The sequence below is a fragment of the Triturus cristatus genome, chromosome 12 (assembly GCF_964204655.1).
Source record: "Triturus cristatus chromosome 12, aTriCri1.1, whole genome shotgun sequence".
In the NCBI taxonomy this organism is placed as follows: Eukaryota; Metazoa; Chordata; class Amphibia; order Caudata; family Salamandridae; genus Triturus; species Triturus cristatus.
Window position 1 is genome coordinate 5,552,132 of NC_140595.1, and position 19,020 is coordinate 5,571,151.

At 44.6% G+C, this 19,020-nt stretch overlaps 1 protein-coding gene across 5 annotated transcripts in view; it reads right to left on the bottom strand.

Annotated features, from left to right (window-relative positions):
- Positions 1–1,555: 1,555 nt before the first annotated feature.
- LOC146772144 (cold-inducible RNA-binding protein-like) overlaps positions 1,556–19,020 on the bottom strand; it is a 33,403-nt gene continuing 15,938 nt past the window's right edge. For 2 of the 5 annotated variants that reach the window (XR_014972049.1, XR_014972050.1), the window contains 3 exons: positions 12,067–12,126; positions 9,900–10,071; positions 1,556–3,231 (listed from right to left, as the gene is read on the bottom strand). Coding sequence is in view for 3 of the 5 variants with exons in the window: in XM_085637862.1 (XP_085493988.1) it covers positions 12,069–12,126 (58 nt within the window). In the remaining 2 variants the exon portion in view is untranslated. Of the gene's footprint in view, positions 10,072–12,066; positions 12,127–19,020 lie in introns of all 5 variants that reach the window. The other 3 variants (XM_085637863.1, XM_085637864.1, XM_085637862.1) reach the window with 2 other exon arrangements.

Here is a 19,020-nt window from a genome sequence, read left to right on the forward strand (position 1 = left end):
GCCCAGATCTCTGTTCTGCATTCTGTCCATCAATTGTTCTTTTTGCATTTGTCACCCCAAGTGGGACGGGTATGCCCAGACGTGGGTCCCGTGCTCTCAATGCCACTGGAGTCAAGCTATCCTGGCTGATGAGGGGTGAAACACCGAAACCGGTTCTAGAATGCTTGTTTCCAGTCCAGGGAGCGAACCAAGTGACTATCATAAAGCTTCCCGTGTTCAGAGCATGCCTCACAGGCTCCTGTCCGGCAGCCAAACACAGGAGTAAGACATCATGAGATGTGAAGATGCCAAGAAGCAGAACTCAGAATGTTAAAACACACCACAAATCAGAAGGTTCCCATCCATTTAGAGTGTGTAATGCGTTCATTCAGAACATCACCTTTATGGCAGGGCCCTTTGCTGCTCGTAGTTGCCTGCATGTTGTGTATTTGGATCTGTGGCTTTGGCATTAAACCACTGCTGCAGAGGTCACTGGGATTTAAAGACAGCATAACACATTGTGCTATACGCAATCCAAGAGCCACCCCCCCCCAAACCTGTCACTCCAAACAGATGTGGTAGGGACTGCTCACGAGCCCTTACTAGCTGGGTAAAGAAGCTAGTGTTATCAGTTTCAGCTAGTACACCAAGTTCGATGAACCCCAGTTGGGATCGTGGTTTCCAGTAGAATTTAAGCCAATGGAAATTGAAGGGTGACGCAAACTTCCAGGATTGGCCTCTAAGAAGGGCGAATGCTAAACCCGGTGTTGTAAGCAGCTTGACTGAGTCAAAGACATTAAGGCATCTGCCAAACCTTCCCAGTCAAGTACTTACGAAGTGCTTCCAGGCATGTTACTAGCAATCAGTTAGCCGCCAGAGGCAGGGCTGATTTAAGAATCCTATAAAAATGGATACTTTAAACAAACAGCACAGTTTCAAAGTTAACAACAAAAAGCAAGGCATGTAAGACTGCACACTCTGTCACCATCCCCAAAGAAATATGCTGAAGTCCAAAAAGCTGGTGAGGCAGAGAAACAAATGACACCAATGTTGCTGCCCTTTAGCCTACCATCCTGCGTCTTGTTGAAATATATTACCGCACGGCGGTAACAAGGTGCGCTCCAGAGCTCCCTCATCTTCATCGAAATACCTTGTAGGTGATATGCAACAAAGGCGTCGAACAGAGTTCATTTGAAACTTATTTTAATGAGGCTTCAGAAAATTAAGCAATTTCATTTAAAAAAAAATAAAAATAAAAAACAGTACATGTTACTTTGATCACTTCCAATACAATTTGATAATTTACACCGATTTAAAAAGAAAAAAAATGATATTTTGATATACGCTTCGGGGTGGCTATTTTAAGACAACAATGAGCATTGAAAAATAAAAATCTGTTTAGATATACCAAGGAGGTTGTCCTTCCTTATGTATAGGCTTTCCTGTTTTAAGTTTCTACTTTTGGTAAATTCTGGTGGGGTTTTTTCCAGTGTTTTCAAGTGATTTCAATACTTTAAAAAACTGTGATTATCAGTGGTTACACATTTTCACGCCATTAAAAACAACAGAAACAGTGTTTTTCCGGTGTTCATGGAACGTTTTGCTTTTATTATTGCTGGCTTTCTGCACTGATAGTGCACGGTATATAGACAGTGTGCGTACAGTGTATAGGAGGTCCAAATACATGTTTGCAAATCAAACTTATTGTAGTACACCATAGAATACGTCTTCAGTGAGTCTTTGGTCATGTGTGCTCGCTCTTTCCTTCCCATGTAAACTTTTTTCTGTCAAAAGGCCCTCTCAACATTGGCACTTGAGACGGCAATGCCAGAACAGCCAGTACACAATTTGCTAACGCTGGCCACTGACATAGCTTTCCATGCCAATACTGGTGCACTGGAAGATTAGAATCTCTGGGCAGGTTCTGTAACATTTGCTTTGAACTGGGCGCTTATGCCCACAGAGTTATTGAAGCAGTCAAAAATGAAGCAGCACTTTTACAACTACGGAGAAGATTCCCTTTACAGAAGGAATCTAGAACTTGTACAGAGTACCACAGTGAGGTTTCATTAACTTTAAATGCCATGGCTGGCAAAGGGACATTTCTATGCATCATTGCAAATAATTTCTCATACAGTGTAAAATAAAAGTTCCTGAATTTCTCTTCAACATTGCTTTGCTTACCAAGTGGCAAGCACTCTCACATGGAACATGTTGCAGTGCCAAAGTCACTAAAGGTGTCACCCAGCCTACTCTCAAGGAGATGTTTCACATCTACACCAATTATGCTGAACAATTGTCAGACAAGGGTGCTTTCAGACTCTAGTTGTTTTATTATGTGCACTACAGCAGTTATTTTGTCCTGTAAAAATCTAAGTATGCAGTAGAGGTTTTTTTTTCATATCACGATCAATATGCGACCAAAGATCATCACATTTCTTGCCTTTGGCATCATCACTTAGCAATAATTCTGTAAACCGTTGCCACATGGATAATATAGCATTCACAGCCCCTTCCCTTGGAAAGAGAACCATCAACTAATAGACACAGTTGGGATGACTCTTTTCTCTGATGCCACACAAAGCACAAAATTAGAAATATTTGCGTTTTAGTTCAAGCGCATAACAAAACAGTGCATCAAAATGGACTAAAAAGTCAATAGCATTCTTCATTAAGTCTGAAGATTGTAAAGATGCTTACAGCATACCAGCTAACAAGTGGCAAGGATCTCTTACAGGAAAGCACTTCAGCTATGGCATCGATTTTGACTGGTCATCTCACAACTTTTTCATATACACAGCTGAATCACTGCAAATATAAACAATACCACTTCAATCTTTGTTGAACTTGGAAAGAACCTTTTTGCAGCAGCATTTCAAGTGACACTGTGTTCCATGTTTTCCACTACTATCCCAGATGCTTGGCGATAGCGCTCTATTCACATATATTTGTCACTATACCTTGCATTGAATGTTTGAAGCCTGAGGTGTTGGCAAATCCATACTGACTCAGTAGAAACTGGGGGCTGGTGTATCAAGGGTTTTTACCAATTCTCTGTGGGTAAATGGGATGCCACATATTGGGAAAGATTGTAATGAAACCAGCCATTTTACATATCAGTGAAAGAATCAAACGCAACCAAAACATCAAATATGATTTGATATTTCCTGATTCTATACAGTTTACAAAATAATTAAACAAGACCTAAAACATGCTTCCAAACCCTACATCTTTAGACCAAAGGCCACAAATCTGAAAATGCAAAAGAAAGAAAAAACAATATTTTAGTGACATTCCTAAACAACAAAATTCAAGCAGAATATGTTAGCCAGTCTTTCTTTCTGCTAGCTTGTATAACAAAGTTACGTTGTATTGGCCCCTTCAGGAAGAAAAAAATGACTCTTTCACTCTCCTTTTCCTTTCTTTGAAATGAGATTTCCAGAGTTGTCTTTGCTTATTCAGGGGACCTCTTTGCCTTACCTGCCTTCCCGCCTCTCCTGGGGTCCTGACGCTGTGTATCTCCCCTGCCGCCGCTACTCACCATCGCGCGGCCATTGCAGGGGGAGACTACAGCTCCCAGGTAGCTTAGCGGCCGGCTGACGCTATCCTCGCACCCGGAGGCGTTGAAAAGACAGAGGCTCCCTCCTCGTCGCGGGACGCGCGCGGGCGGCGCCGGTCGAAGCCCGGGCAAAGGGTGGGCCCTCTGTGGCCCTCGGAGGCCGGGCCCCTCCCCCATCGGCGTGTAAATTCACGCCGAGTATGAACTGTCTCTACCTGATTCTAGTAAGCAGATCCACTTAAAGCCCATCACTTGGCCTTCTTGTATATTGTGATTTGTATAATTATAGTATTTTGTTAGTCAGCACTAGAGGTTAGGTGTTATTTGACTAACTACCTATATTTTTGTAGCACGTATTATGACCTTGCCTGTCTCTAAAGAAAAATCCTTGGTGGGAGGAGCTGTTAACCGAGGAACGTTAGATAATTATGTCATCAGGGCTACCATGGGAATTGACAGGGATATTGCACTTGCTGTGCGACGAGGCGAGAGACGCCGTTCTGTTGAGTTTATCAAGAACAAACGTTCGTCCCTGGGCCCGTTACAGCTAGCCATGTCACCGCATTCCAGTATGCCTCGCGAAAGCGAGGGTCTTGATGCTTGTCTCTGTGACAATATACCGTTACTCCTTCGAGATAGAACCTCTCCACCTGAGCCAAATAATGACTCAATTATAAACCTATCTGCTTCCTTTAGTAACACAATAACAGACCCAGAAGTTCTGTCAGACACACTGTTACCAACTGTACAGACTGCCCAATAATCTATTACTACTCCGAAATTTTCTCGAGTTCAAGGCCCACCACCGAAAAAAAGGAGAAAGAGGGGGAGTGGACCAAAGAGAAATAAGATCAAACTAACTAATCTTGGTAATTCTAAGAGCTCCTCATCCAATGCACCCACACTACCCACATCGGCTACTCCATCACACTTCCCAATAATAGAAACATTAGACACCCATCGAATGGGAAATATCGAAAATATCGAAAAATTAATTAGATCTTTCATATCGCCATTAGTAGAGAGACTAAAAAGAATAGCCCTACAGCTGGGGAATTTAGAACAGGCAATTGGGGAGATCAAAGAGGGAACTAAGGACTTACCAAAGTCCTCATCAGTGCCCCAAACTATTGTATCAGCCCCAAACACTACCGATCAAAAGGGAGCAAAATCTACGAGTCAAGTTAAATCAAAAACCCTGAATCAAATGCTTCCCCACAAATCTCGGCTAAACGCAAAAATTAGAGAAAAAGAGGTTGAGGTGGGTGGGAAACTTAACTTTCCACAAAGTGCCCAAAAACCAAATGGCCATGAAGATCTTGCAAGGACATCCTTGCTCAAAAGCCATAATGTGGAACTGCCTCCGGAAGCAGCTCCGCTCGTGGTGGTCCTTACGGGAGTCCCTGTCCTAGAGGACGGAAAGAGAGAAGATCACAGCCAGCTAAACAATAAGGTCATATTTTGGCTTAGGCAGAATCGCCCACTTCCTCCAAACTTAAATGGGGAAATTCTATATGTTAGGCGTCTTCCCTGGCTAGGACAAAGAACAAAAGACATTATGGGGGATATCATTATAATCAATTTCAGAGATAAAAGGGCAGTTAGACATGTTCTAAATTGGTTTCCTTTAAATGCCAGTAACGCAATCACAGCACGTGAATTGTCCTACTTTTATCCTAGAGCATTGATGACCTCTGAAACTAATTCGAGGCCACCATTCCGAAATCAGGACGATTACATCAGACCCTTACTCCAACACCAGGATGTGCACTCTAGGTCCTCATTCAAACACCAAGTTGATTGCTTTAGGCTTCCACCATATCATCTGGAGGATTGTTTTAGGCCCCTACTCCCAGATCAGAAGAAATATTATAAACCCTCATATCAATACCAGAATGATGTTCTTAGGCCCCTACCTCAAAATCAGGATTATTGTTCTGTTCCACTATCTCAGTCTCAGGCTGATCGCTTTAGCTCCGCAACTCAATACCAGAATGGTCACTTTAGGCCTCCATCCCAACACCAGGATGGTCGTCTTAGGTCCCTATTTCAATATCAGGAGGATCGCTTTAGGCCCGTATTTCAACATCAGGATGATCATCCTGTACCCCACTATAACCGCTATGCGGCATTATCAGGTTTGGAGGGAGTGGATTGACTGGCCTCTAGAGGTATAACAAAGGATGCTGCTGACAGTCTACAAAAGGTGCCTCCCACAACTACAAGCACAGAAGCAAATACTAACTATACTGTTTATGCCTCTCATGTCTCTCATCCAAGATGTAAACGGTATCAGGCCACATCCACTGACCTATTGGGTAAATCCATAGATTTGAATCAGGTCGAATCTACCCCTGTTTCTGAACAGGATCTAAATTCTAACCCTATTACCGGATCCGCACCAGATATTCAGGAACGTATAGGGGAGGAGAGAATACCCCGTATTGTAGTTTTATTTTGGAACATAGCAGGCCAACAATCTAAGGTTACAAATGACGTATGGAGGGATTTTAGCTCTAAATTTGACATCATAGCACTTCAAGAGACCTAGGCTACTGATGTGATACACATGGAGGGATTTAAAACCTATTTTACACCGGCCCAACCCTCCATCTCAGGTAGAGCAAAAGGAGGTCTAACAATTTATGTTTCAAACCTCCTTAACACAACGGAAGTAGTGCCTATAAATCTGGATCCAAATTTTCAGATTCTTAGGCTGACTTTAAACAACAGGGACAGCTTCCTTATAGTGAACTTTTATAATAACCTTCCGGACGTTGAGGCAATTAATTTGGTATCCTTGATCCGGTCTATATTAATAACCAAAACAAGGAAGACAACTAATGAAGAGATTATTATTTGTGGGGGGGGGGATTTTAACCTGGGTCCATGCTCTACTACTGACAATAACAATATCTGTGGCATCCTGGACGAATTTGAAAACCCCATCCCACATTTTAGACATTCCACCCTAGGTAATTATTTAAATGAAACCTTATTCGAGCTAGACCTGGTTCAGGCAAATACCTTGAATAATAAGAATTTAGTACTGGCCCCTACTTTTCATGGGAGAGGATACTTAACAACTATAGATTACATCTTGGTCTCAAATGGTGAGAGGACTACAGATGCAGGATTTACTAGACACATAATTGTGCTAAGCGATCATTATCCTCTCAGCATTTCTTTGTCATTGTCCTATAAACCGAAGAGTGGTTTGGGTTCCATTTTATTACAAAATATTCTGGTATTAAGCAGATTAAATGGATATGCGCTTAAGTGGGGGAAAGTAGACCCTATGGAAATAACAAAGCTAGTGATAGTGAGGGCCTATCCCTCCATTATGAAATGCCTTACTCTTGATACCACACATACAGAAGTCATTGCCAACTTTGAACTGATCGTTAAAGCGATCAATGAGGCTCTGTGGGTAGAAATAAAACAAAAGTCAAAAAAGAGGAAGGGCTGGTTTAATCATGACTGCACGGTCGCTTATTCAAATTTGAAAACTGCATTGAGAAAACTGGTTAGGGTCCCACACGAGATAATATCATTAAGGAAAGCTTATAATTCTGTATTAAAAAACAGGAAAAAAGAACTAAAAAACCAACTCTGGGACCAATTGCATGAAGCCTGCTCCCACAAAAACTCAGCTGCTTTTTGGCAAGTGGTCAAGTTTCCCTTTTTAACTGATAATACTAATCATGCTAAGTTAGACTTAGCAATAGAAGAAAAGGAATGGGTTCTTCATTTTTCTAAGATTTTTTCAGTTGGTCTGGAGTCTGTTAAACCGCAGGACCCAAAACCTCAGAACTCTAACTCCCGGAATGACATAGATAGCGTCTATCCTATTGAACTACAGTTCTCGTTGAAACAAACTGCCCAGGCTCTGAGTACAAGTAAAAATGGGAAGGCACCGGGCCCAGATGGCGTCCCTATCGATTTATTTAAAGCTCAAACGGATCTCTGGACCCCCCTTCTAACTAAAGTCCTGAACGCATCTTGTAATATAGGTTTATTGGTTTCATGGTCAAAATCCGTTCTAGTTCCCATTTTTAAAAAAGCGACCGGGAGTCAGTAACCTGCTATCGTCCAATCTCTCTTTTAGACTCCCTAGGAAAGGTGGCAGGTCGAATCATTTTAGAGCAACTACAGGACTGGGCGGATGATGGCAGGATTTTTTCAGATTTACAGTACGGCTTTCGCCAGGGTTTGGGAACTATCGAACAGGCCCTAAACGTTTCACTTCTGATAGACAAGTATGTTTACATCAAAGGAGGAGACCTGTATATGGTCTATGTGGATTTATCGTCCGCTTTTGACTGTGTCTCCCATTCCAAACTTTGGGCATTACTGGCTGATATGGGGGCTCCATTTAATTTGGTCAATTTTATGAGAGAACTTTACGCAAATGCCACAGCAAGAGTTCGCTACGGGGTGGGGGGGGGGGGGGGGAGTTGACGAAAGAGTTCCCAGTAGAAAAAGGGGTTAGGCAAGGGTGTGTCCTGGCCCCTTTCCTCTTTACATTGTATACTAATGGGTTGGAAAGAGAGATGGTGAAGGGATCCCAGGATCTCCCAATGGTGAACAATCGTCCAATACCTGCACTCCTTTATGCAGACGACACCGTCATTTTAGCTCGTACCCCCCGTGAACTTCAAAAGAATTTGGATAGATATTCCACATTTATGGCAGCCCTTGACCTGAAGATAAATATCAGTAAAACCTTTGTCATGAGGGCAAGTTCTGGCCACAAAAGCATCAGTAAAATGAGGGGTATTTATCTGAACCAAGAAAAAATAGCAACTACGCAAAAATACTCCTATTTAGGCATAACAATAGATCACAAACTATCCTGGAAACCGGCAGTAGAAACGAGAAAACTTCTTTTTTTAAGAACAACTACAGCCCTTGTCAATTTTACCAGGAAGTTGGGAAATAGAGCTCCCCTTGAAATTATTGCGATCTATAAAGCCAAATGCTTATCTGTGGCTTTGTACGGGGCGGGTCTCTGGGGCTTTGTGGGTACGGATAGCATTCAGAGAGTTGAAAATTCGTTTTTGAGGTTTCTTCTTGCAGTTCCTGGGAGTACGGGTACCTTTGCTTGTCATACAGAGCTGGGTCTTGCACATGTGACTGACCTAGCCAAAGTTGAACCACTTTTATTATGGCGCAGGATTTGGTCCTCAGATAAAGCAACCCTCTCTCAGTCTATTTTGTCCGACTGTCTAACCATGGACAATGCTCGCAGGTCTAGGTGGCTGTGGTACATTGCGAGCTTTTTTCATGATTTGGGTTGGGATAAATATTATCATAATCCCTCCTCAATAAGTGAGGTTTCAAGGAAGGCTTTAAAAAAGAAAGGTCTCGCCCATCTTGAGGAGCTGAGACTGATGAGCGAAGTCGCCAAACCTTCTGTTACCCACAGTCTAATGATACAATTGGTACCTACAATACAGCCGTACCTCACTTCTAATACCACGAGTTACGAGCGTCATCTATTGGTTAGATTTAGGAGGAACTTCTTCCATCGAATGGTTGCATTTCCAGCGCGAAATAACTGGGCGAAAGTACTTTCTTGCTGTTCCTGTGATGATATTTCTTCACAATCGACTCTACACACTATTCTTTTTTGTAAATTTTATACAGAATCCAGGAAAAAATGGCTTATTCCGTTCCTGAGGCGTATTGGTTATAGACAATGTCGCCCAGCCTTACTTTTTTTACAGAGGCTGGAGGGAGAGCAGTTGGTATTTATAGTAGTTAGTTTTCTGAAATGTATTGTTCGCCATCGTAGGAATTTAGATTAACATAGCACGGAGATCAATTAATGTCATTTTTTTTAACTTTAATGGATGTATTTTGTTGGTTGTGAATTGTCTAAACTAAAGACTAAATAGTTATTATGTATATGCCCTTTTTAGTTTCCTTACAAAGGAGGAGGCGGGGTATACATTTTTTAACTTGTAAATAATATGTTTTTTTATTCTATCTATGTATTTAGGTCTGATATTTTTATTGTATGTTTTATGAATGATCATTTTATTGTATGCTTTTATGATTTGCAACCAAAATCGAAATAAAGCAAGAATTGACTTGAAATGAGATTTAGTTTGTGGTTGTGCAGGTGTTTTTTCTGAGGGCTATTTCCCTTTCAGTTGGGTTTTATCAGTTATTATAGGTTTAAACCTAAAACCGGACAGCCTACTTATGTACAAGCACACCCAGGACTCCCTCCTGCATTGGTACACTAAAGCATGGTTATAAAAAGCTTGAAAAATAGTTTCCACTGAAAAGTAATAAGGCACTATGATTCTGGGAAACGATTAAGTGTTCATCAATAAACAAAGTTGACAACTACCTACTGCGAACAGGCCAGATTCGCACTAGAGGCCAGCCTGTTCTACAAGGCTTCACACAACCATCTTAAAAGTATCCAGGTGGATTACTCAGCGCTGCTCCAAGAATCTTTCTAAATTCGGCCATTGGAAGGATGATCTTGAGTCGAGCAGGACTGTAACACGTGAAGTGATCTGAAGATAAGAAGCAGGCAACATATTGTTAACGCACTTGAGAAAACAGATCAGTCAAGCATTCAGTCCTAATATGTCTTCGGGTAGAATACCTCCGTGGGAAAGCTTTGCAGCACACCACTATCTAACAGCATTCACTCTTGGTAAGGTGTAAAACAAAGGGCTGTTCCACTGTCCAATAGCATTCACTCCTACTAGGGTGTTGGGCAGAAGGCTCACAGGGAAGGAGGTGTTGGCTACACCAATATCCAATAGCATTCACTCCTAGTAAGGCAAGAGTAGAAGGACCCCAGTGGACTTTCAGAAAGGTGCACCAGTATCATTCACTCCTAGTAAGGTGAGGGGCAATAGGCCACCAGTACTCTGGTTGTACAGCGCACCATTCTCCTATATCATTCGCTTCTAGTAAGGCGTATGTCAGAAAGCTCACAGTGCTGGGGCTGTACGATGCACCAGTAATCAATAACATTCACTCCTAGTAAAGAGTAGTGCAGTAGGTCCACAGTGCGCTGGCTGTACAGTACACCAATATCCAATGGCATTCACTCCTAGTAAGGCGTACGGCAGAAGGCTCATAGTGTGCTAGTTGTACAGTGCATGAATATCAATAATGGCTTCATGTAAAGCATAGGACAGAAGGCCCACAGTGCACAGTCTGTTCACCAGCATTCACTCTTAGTAATGAGCAACGCCCTCTATGTGCCAGGCTAAGTGAACCACTATCCATTAGCATTCAATCGTGGTAAAGTGTAAAGCAAAAGGCCTAATATGCACTGCACAGTGCACCAGTACATAGCACATAGCACTCACTTCCAGTAAGGTGTAGGGCAATAACTACAGCATGCAGGTTGTACTCTGAAGCAATACCCCATTAGAGTTTAATGCTTGTAAGCTGTAGAGAAGAAAGCCAAGAGTGTGCAGGTTTTCGGGCCCACCAACAGCATTTACCTATGGTATGGCAGTAGCATGCATATTTTAGGGTGCACTAAGAGTCAGTAGGTTTCACTTCTAGTTAGAGGAAGGTGGAGAGCACACAGTATGTGGGTTGTGCACTGCACCAAGGCCATTCACACCTAGCACGGTGCAGGCTAGACCTACAGTACTCCGGGTGCCCCAAAACCAAATCATTTTTGGTTCAAATGAGGGGCAAGGTTAGAGCTGGAGCCCCGCTGTACCAGTTTGTGCAGAGCACTAACATCCATGAAGGTGTTCACTGCACAGGGCACCAGTACCCTTCTAATAATGTATAGAGAAGCGAGGCCGTGATGTGTTGTCTGTACAGCGCGTGAATAGCCTTAATTCCTGGTGAGGTGTAGAGGAGAATGCCCACAATATGCGCTTGGTACGGTGCACTAACTTCCAATGGAACAGATCAGTGGGACAACAAGTTTTGCTGGTGGAAGGGCCTTTGCATTACTCCAATGTTCAGAGAGACAGGTCCAACCCCTCCCTTTTGTGGTCCAAGCGTTATTACTTAAGTCGCTTTGGGAAAAAAGCACACAAAAAACTTTCAAGTATGGGAGTCATCCAGTTACTTTTAAGGATGATCAGAATTTCAGATTAAAAGAGCTTTAATACGCTTTAAGAGCTACAACTTGGGAACGAAGGGGGTTTATTAAACACCAGAGCAGGAGTGACAGCAGTGTGGAAGAAAACACAAGACACCACAGGAAGGTATTGCATCCACAAATAGTGGTCCCTCAGTCCCCTCCAGAAGGACCTTGCATACACTGATCAGGCCTTTGTCCAGCATGGGGGCTCTCTCAGTTCGCTCCAGGGAGGACATACATACCATTAAGGGGATTACTTAATCTCTATGAGGAGCGCCCTACGTACACGGGCCTGAATCTCAAGGGCAACAAAGAGGGCGCTTCGTACATGAAATGCACATGAGGGGGTCCTGCATGCACATTTTGGAGAATGCATGGACTCCATGTTAATAGATCTGATCTCAGCTTACATTCGCAATAAGCAGACAATGAAGATTTCATTCACCATTAGTTGTAACCGTCTCTGTAGGATCCTCCCGACTGCTCGTAGCCCCCACTCCGGCCACTGAAAAAAAGAAACACACAAGTCTTATGATGAAGACAAGCAGAGCAATATCAGACAGACACCCTCTCAACCCCACCACCACCAACACGCAAGACCAGCTTCAACAAGGACGGTCTACCATGTGCATCGACACTTAGGGTCCTAGACAATGTTGCCTCTAATTTTTTCCTCTGTGTGCAGTAATGAAGGGCCTCTGTGCACTGCAACCATGGCTTTGTGACCAGCTCACCATGCAAGCGAGTCCTTTTCTCAAATGCATGATATTCAAAATGGGCAAGGAGCCCGCAGACAGTAAAACTGTAGGGAGTAAGGTACCTTGTTTCAGTGTGCTGTCAATTGAGGGGCAAATCCATTAAGATTAATATTAAAGAGCGACAAAGACACTTAAGCAAGTACTCTGTTGATTTTTAAATAGTTCAAGATGAACAATTTGAAAACTTGGGGCCAAGGAGCTCTCTGTTCAGATCGACTCTGTGTGGTTATGCTGAATGTTCTGGATACAGTAAAAAGACGGTGTATCACATCCCCACAGTGGACTGGTTTTCACCAGCCATAGAGCTCTAATCAAAGTGAGCAGATGATGCAGGTGCTTGTCCTGTTAACAGAGGTCACTTTCTTTCACCACTCAGAAGTAGCTGAAGAAGAAAAGCCTTAAAGTCTCGGACAGGGTTCCTGTGTTTAGCTGTCAATCCTGCAGATCCTCATAGTCTGTTTCTTTCACATTAGATGGAAATTTCAATAGACACGTATTTGACTACTGCCCTGTGTGCTCTACAAAGAGGCCAAGGATTGGATGATCAGGTCTTGTGAGCACCATGATCTGCTCACATGCACAGTGAGACACTTGCATTGTATTCAGCCTTAACTACAAGCACCCAGACACGTAGAAGGCACTCCGTGCAGAGTATGCCCTATACAAGAGCTGTCTGTTGCTTGAAAAAAGTAGAGAAACACATCTGGAATAACAGTTCTCCCAGGGAATACAAGATGAAATAAAACAAGAAACGTGAAATGTAAACTGGTGAACATCGCTGACATGACAGGACAGAGCCCAATAACGCAGTGGAAATCGCCCATTTCTTGCAGCGCTATTTTTCTAAATTGTTTGGGAGGGAAATCACAAACGCGGCGCTATTTGTCTGTGTGCCAGTCAGGTTAGAGCACGCTAGTTGGACTCTTGTTTCCACACAAGCCATTTGAACAGAAGAACAAATAAAAGTTACATCTAAAAAAACAGTCAAATCTTTCCATAATCATAGATTTTGCACATGCATTTGTATTTATTGGTATTTATAGAGCGCATCAATCATCCCGAGGGACATCACGGTGCTTAGGACGGGTTTTAGTGCAGTGCAAGTTAGTCAGTTGAATCGGATCAGCATCTAGGTAACAGGTTGGTTTTTAATTTTTTCCTGAACAGAAAGTAATCATCTTTCAGGCGAAGATCAAGGGGTAGGTTATTCCAAAGGACCGCAGCTGATTTGGAAAAGGACCGATCGCACATCCTGACTTTGGAAGTGCATTTGACTGAGGCGAGAGCCAGATGACATGATCTCAGATTGCGCGAAGGGACATGGAATTGTAACTTATCTTGCAAGATGTTTGGCCCTTTTTTATGCAATGTTTTATGCCTGTCCAGTTTCTACAAAGTGACTTGTGAAAGTGCGCTGTATCAATAAATAATAGAGGTGGATGAGCCACTTAATGCTTGAGACTGGCTTGAGCCAGACGATGGGCTCTGGCTCAACTAGAGGTCCTCTTGGAACCTGTAGGAGAGTAGGGTCTGCTATCCTATGGTCACCCCAAATTTTTGCTTTTTGCTTCACTGGTTTTTGACATATTGAGGCTGTGGGCCTGCTAATCAGACCCCCAGCCTGCTGTTCTCTCTACTAAATTGACACTAAGCACTTTAGGTGCATAACCAATTGGAACTGGATCACCCTGTGAGCCCCTGTACCAGTGTACACTAGGTACCCAGGGCATTGGTGTATCTAAGGCCTACCAGGGGCTGAAGCATGTATTGTGCCACCCCTGGCCTGGCCTAACAATTTGACACAACTGGCTGATCACTCAGCTGGGATAAGTTGGTGTATCCACCTCTTACTTAGGTGTAGTATGCCTATACCTAACCTTAAATGGGACACATGTTAACCTATAAGTCACTCCTATGGCAGGCCTTAACAATCCTGAAGGCAGAGTGCTTGGTTTCATGTGAGATGGTGCTCTGGCATGAGCTGAGCCTGTCTGCAGTAGTCGGAACAACTTCCTTCTACCGTTTCCAGATATCGCCATACCATATACTCTTAAGTGCATTATGAACCTCGCGGTTAAATGCTATCTTTGGTTTGGCTTTATCAAAACATGTCGAGTAAGGTGTCATACGAATTGGAATACTAACCCCTCGCCAGTTCTGGCGACGGGGTTAGCATTCCACCCTTCTAGAGGGACACGACATGTACAGAACCTGAAACCCGGGTAAAATCAGACATAGCCTCAGCTCCACAAAATGGACGCTGCCACCACCGACACAAGTCTGCCCTCCTGCTGCTGGGAGTACTTTCAGCTTGGGAGACGTGGACAAAGGGTTTCCTGCCAGGGGAAGTGCGAGCACCACCCCAGACAGGATTTTGTGTATTGGTCAGGTAGGGCTTGAATAGAATCAGACATGCCTGAGGCTCACAAGGAGCCTCGGTGCATATGCCAGTTCAAACCGGTCCTGGGGCACACCAGCCCCGGACCTGGGGCGAGCTGGACAAAGGATTGGGGGTGTAACCACCCCCCTTCCTGGTCCCACCCTTAGGGAGGGACCTAGCAGGTAGTCCGGCCCCTAGAATCCGCTTAAAGGTAGGAGCTGTGTCCTAAGACTTCAGACATCCTGGAATCAACTTAACACTAAGAAGAAGACGGGAACTTCGACGTTCTGCTGCACAGAAGACTGAAGGAATTCTCCCCTATGGTCAGGGAGTGACAATCTTGCTAACGCAAGCACCAACCAGCGAATCGACGTCTGCTTTGCCGTCGCCTCCTGCCGGAGCCCGAGCCCAGAGACCGACAAGAACTGGACCTCCAGACCTCTCACAGCCCGATCCACAGTCCCTGCAAAGAAGGAACCTGTGGAGGCACCGAGACACGTGGAGCCAGCCATCTTGGAAGACACTCAACAAGCTGCAAGCGCGACAACAGAGGCTCCCTCCGAGTTGTGCTTTGGGTCCTGAGAAGCCCAACATCCGAGCAGCATCTGCACCAAAGGTGAGCCCTCCAGCATCTCCACGATTTGCGTGGGGCCCCTCTGCACTTTGCGACTCGACGCGCCTGCCCGGACCCTGGCCCGTTGGCTAGTGGCCATCTTGGCGACCATCTTGAAAAACTACGACGCTGGTCTGGTTGCTGCAGACTGGCCCCTGCTTCCCTCCAAAGGAGCAGCCCCTCTGACCTTGCTGGTCAGAGCCAACAGCTTTCTTCGATTCCTGCGACTCCTGCTTTTGCCAAGGCTTGTTTGCTTCTTCTGAGTCGCCGACACCGCCGACAGCGAGAGCCTGCGTGGGACAGCTCGTGAACCGACTCCTGGACGTCGTCGACCTTCAGGGACCACGTGGCTGCAGAGACAAGCTACACCTTCCTTCCTGTTTGCACCCGACATCGCCTGGTACCCATCTGGTGCCACGCTGGTCACTGGCTAGTGACTGTGAACACTGTCCCCTCTGCTTACAGGTCTTCTACACTTCCGATCCACCCTTGGATCCACCGCATCTCTTCTGGACCGACCGCCTGCAGCATCTTTGTCATCAGGCTCCATTGAACAGATAGACGAAACCCAACGCATTTCGAGCCCTATGCACCCGCTTCCTGTGGGTGAGGTAAAGCTGGCACTCCGGTGCACAAGTGTAGAGTAACATCTCTAATGTCTAGGTTTGAAGTCTTGATTTCGTAGTCCACCCAGAAGACCCTTCTAGCAGTAACTTTTGAACTTTTACGCACCCATTGAAAACCTATGGGAGCCCGCGTGTAACTTTCCTCACTGTACACGCGACCCGTGGACCTCCTGGTCACTAACTGAAGTTAGCTCCTTGTAGGCCCAGCGATTCTAGAGGCCCTAGGCCTTTTCCCTTTCCTGTTCGTGGTACTTATACCACTATTTTAGTATATGGTTTGAGCGGCCACCAGGGCCTATCCATGTAAAGTGCAACTTCTGTATATTGTGATACTTTCTTGTTTAACGATTTGTGCTCCTGTGCTCATAAAGAGTCTAGGGGATACTTTGAGTAATAAATACATATATATTTTGAATATATATCTGTATGGTGTCCTTTCATTGGTATAAAAGGGGGTTACATCTGGTAAAACAGCTTGCTTCACATGCCTAAACGAGTTTAGCCTGAAAGACTGCTTAGCCTACGCTACCACTAGGGCAGCTGGTCCGAAAAGGTTGACTTACAACCACACCATAAGGGTTGCTTGGCATGGTACAAGGTGGTCACTGTAATTAGTGAACATCATATACCAGGCCAACTTCTCACATTGGTGAGCAGCGGTTGGGATTTGAGCTTGCTGTTGTTTTACCTCTGTAATCTCTTTGTTACCAATTGAAAGATCATACAGGTACCTTTAGGTACATATAAAACAAGTTAGTTATATACTTAAGTTCTACTGAACTTAGTTGTTGTAGAGAAAAGGGAGTAGCACACCCTGACTAGAACTACTAGATAGGTTTAGTAGGAAAACCCAAGTGTAGGTAGTTGCAACACATCCACCCACACTTAAGAGCAATGGCTGGGGCAGAGGGGTCCAACATACCCATCTCTGTTGAGAGTGACCCCCAGAGGGCACCATCCATCTTTGCTACCCTAAACCAGAATGAGCTCAGGCAGTTGGCTAATTCCAGGGGCCTTAAACAGCCCAGGAACCCTACCTCTGCTGAACTCAGAGAACTCTTGCAAACTGATGAAGATCAGAGAGCTCTCAAGAAAGCCTCCCAGTTAGGCCCCTTATGGACTGGAACAGGAGGCCCTCCTTCTGAAGATGCTACTGAAGCACCCCTTCCTAACAGTTGCCCCTTAGGTGAGAATCAGACTACAGATGATGAGGATCAGCATAGGGACAAGGATGACAAAGGGGATGAGTCTGATGGTAGTAGTAATTCTGATGGGAGAAATAGCCCAGTGCCAAGTGTTATACTTGGCTCAGCTAACTTAAGACTATTTGGGAATGACTATGGGTTCCCCCCATTGAATCTCCCTAGTGGACTTAACCAGGGGTTGGGAGATAGAGGAATCCCTCAGGTGACTCTAATGCTTCTCATGCCTCTAGAGGCTCTCAAGGTCACTCCAGAAGAAGGATGACCAGCCCTCAGAGGAGGGAGCATGAGGCCAGAATGCAGGAAGCCCAGCTGACGATCAGGAAACAGGAGCTAGAAGTAGCCCTGATGGAAGAGAAACTGAGCAAGGCTAGGCAACCTAGAGAGAGTGGGTCTATACCCACTGGTGGCAGCATTGTCCCGAGGGACAAAGATAGGGTCTTTGATAATAGGAACCTGTCCAAGGTTGTGCCCCCCTACAAAAGTGGGGATGATATCCACAAGTGGATGACTGCTCTTGAGAGAGCCTGCAAAGTGCAGCAGGTTCCTGAGGACCAGTGGGCAGCAATCTTATGGCTCTCCTTTGAAGGTAGAGGCAGAGATAGACTCCTCACTGTTAGAGAGGAGGATGTCAGAAACTACAGAGCCCTGAAGAGTGTCCTGGTTGATGGGTTAGGCTTAACCACTGAACAGTACAGGTTAATGTTCAGAGATACCCAGAAGACACAGACTCAGGACTGGTCTGAATATATTGAATGTGCCACTAAGGCTTTGGAGGGTTGGTTGCTGGGAAGTAAGGTTTCAGATTATACAGGATTGTACAATTTGATGATGAGAGAACAAATTTTAAATAATTGTCAAAACCAGCAACTGCATCAACACTTGGTTGACTCGGATCTGACCTCTCCCCAAGAAATGGGAAAGAAGGCAGACAAATGGGTCAGAACCAGGGTTAAGCAAAAGAACCAGAACCAGGGCCAATGGGGTGATCAGAAGAAAAAAGACCAAAAGGGTGGTGATCAGAAATCCAAAGACCAGAAGTCTTCAACAGGGCCCCAAACTAGTACTAATGAGGGTGGGTCCCAACAATCTAAAGGAAAGAAGAAAGAAGGTCCAAAGAAACCCTGGTGCAAATCTTGCAAGAATACAACTCACTGGACTAGTGATTGTAAGAAGGGTGGAGCCCCCAACACTGTTGCCCCTAAGGCACCTGCTCCCAGTAGTACTGTTAGCAGTGTTGGTCCCCAGACAAAGGGTGTAGTGGGAATCACTATGGGAACTGAAGGAGATTCTGACCTAGACAGAACCCTTACACAGGCAGTCTTGATCTGTGATGGGGACATGGATTTGTCCCTGACTGTGAGCCCCAGTAACCTGGGCAAGTACAGACAGACTCCATTGATAAATACAAAAGTGGCTCAAGTCTACAGGGACACATGTGCCAGTGTCACTATGGTGACACCAGGCTTTGTGGATCCCGGACAGTACATACCAGGTGAGAATTACCTGGTGACCAATGCCAGCAATGCCACTACTTCATATAGTGTGGCTGTTGTTAACTTCTCATGGGGAGGGGTAACTGGCCTCAAAAGGGTTGTGGTTAGTGCAGACCTCCCAGTAGAATGTTTGTTGGGCAATGACCTAGAGAGTTCTCTATGGTCAGAAGTGGAGTACAGGACACATGCAGAGATGTTAGGTATATCACCACATGTCCTTGCTGTGACCAGGTCACAGACCAAAAAGTGCCTTACTGAACCTCAGGTCTTGGATCCTGGAACAATGGACCAAACACCTTCCAAGAAGAAGAACAGGAGGGTTAA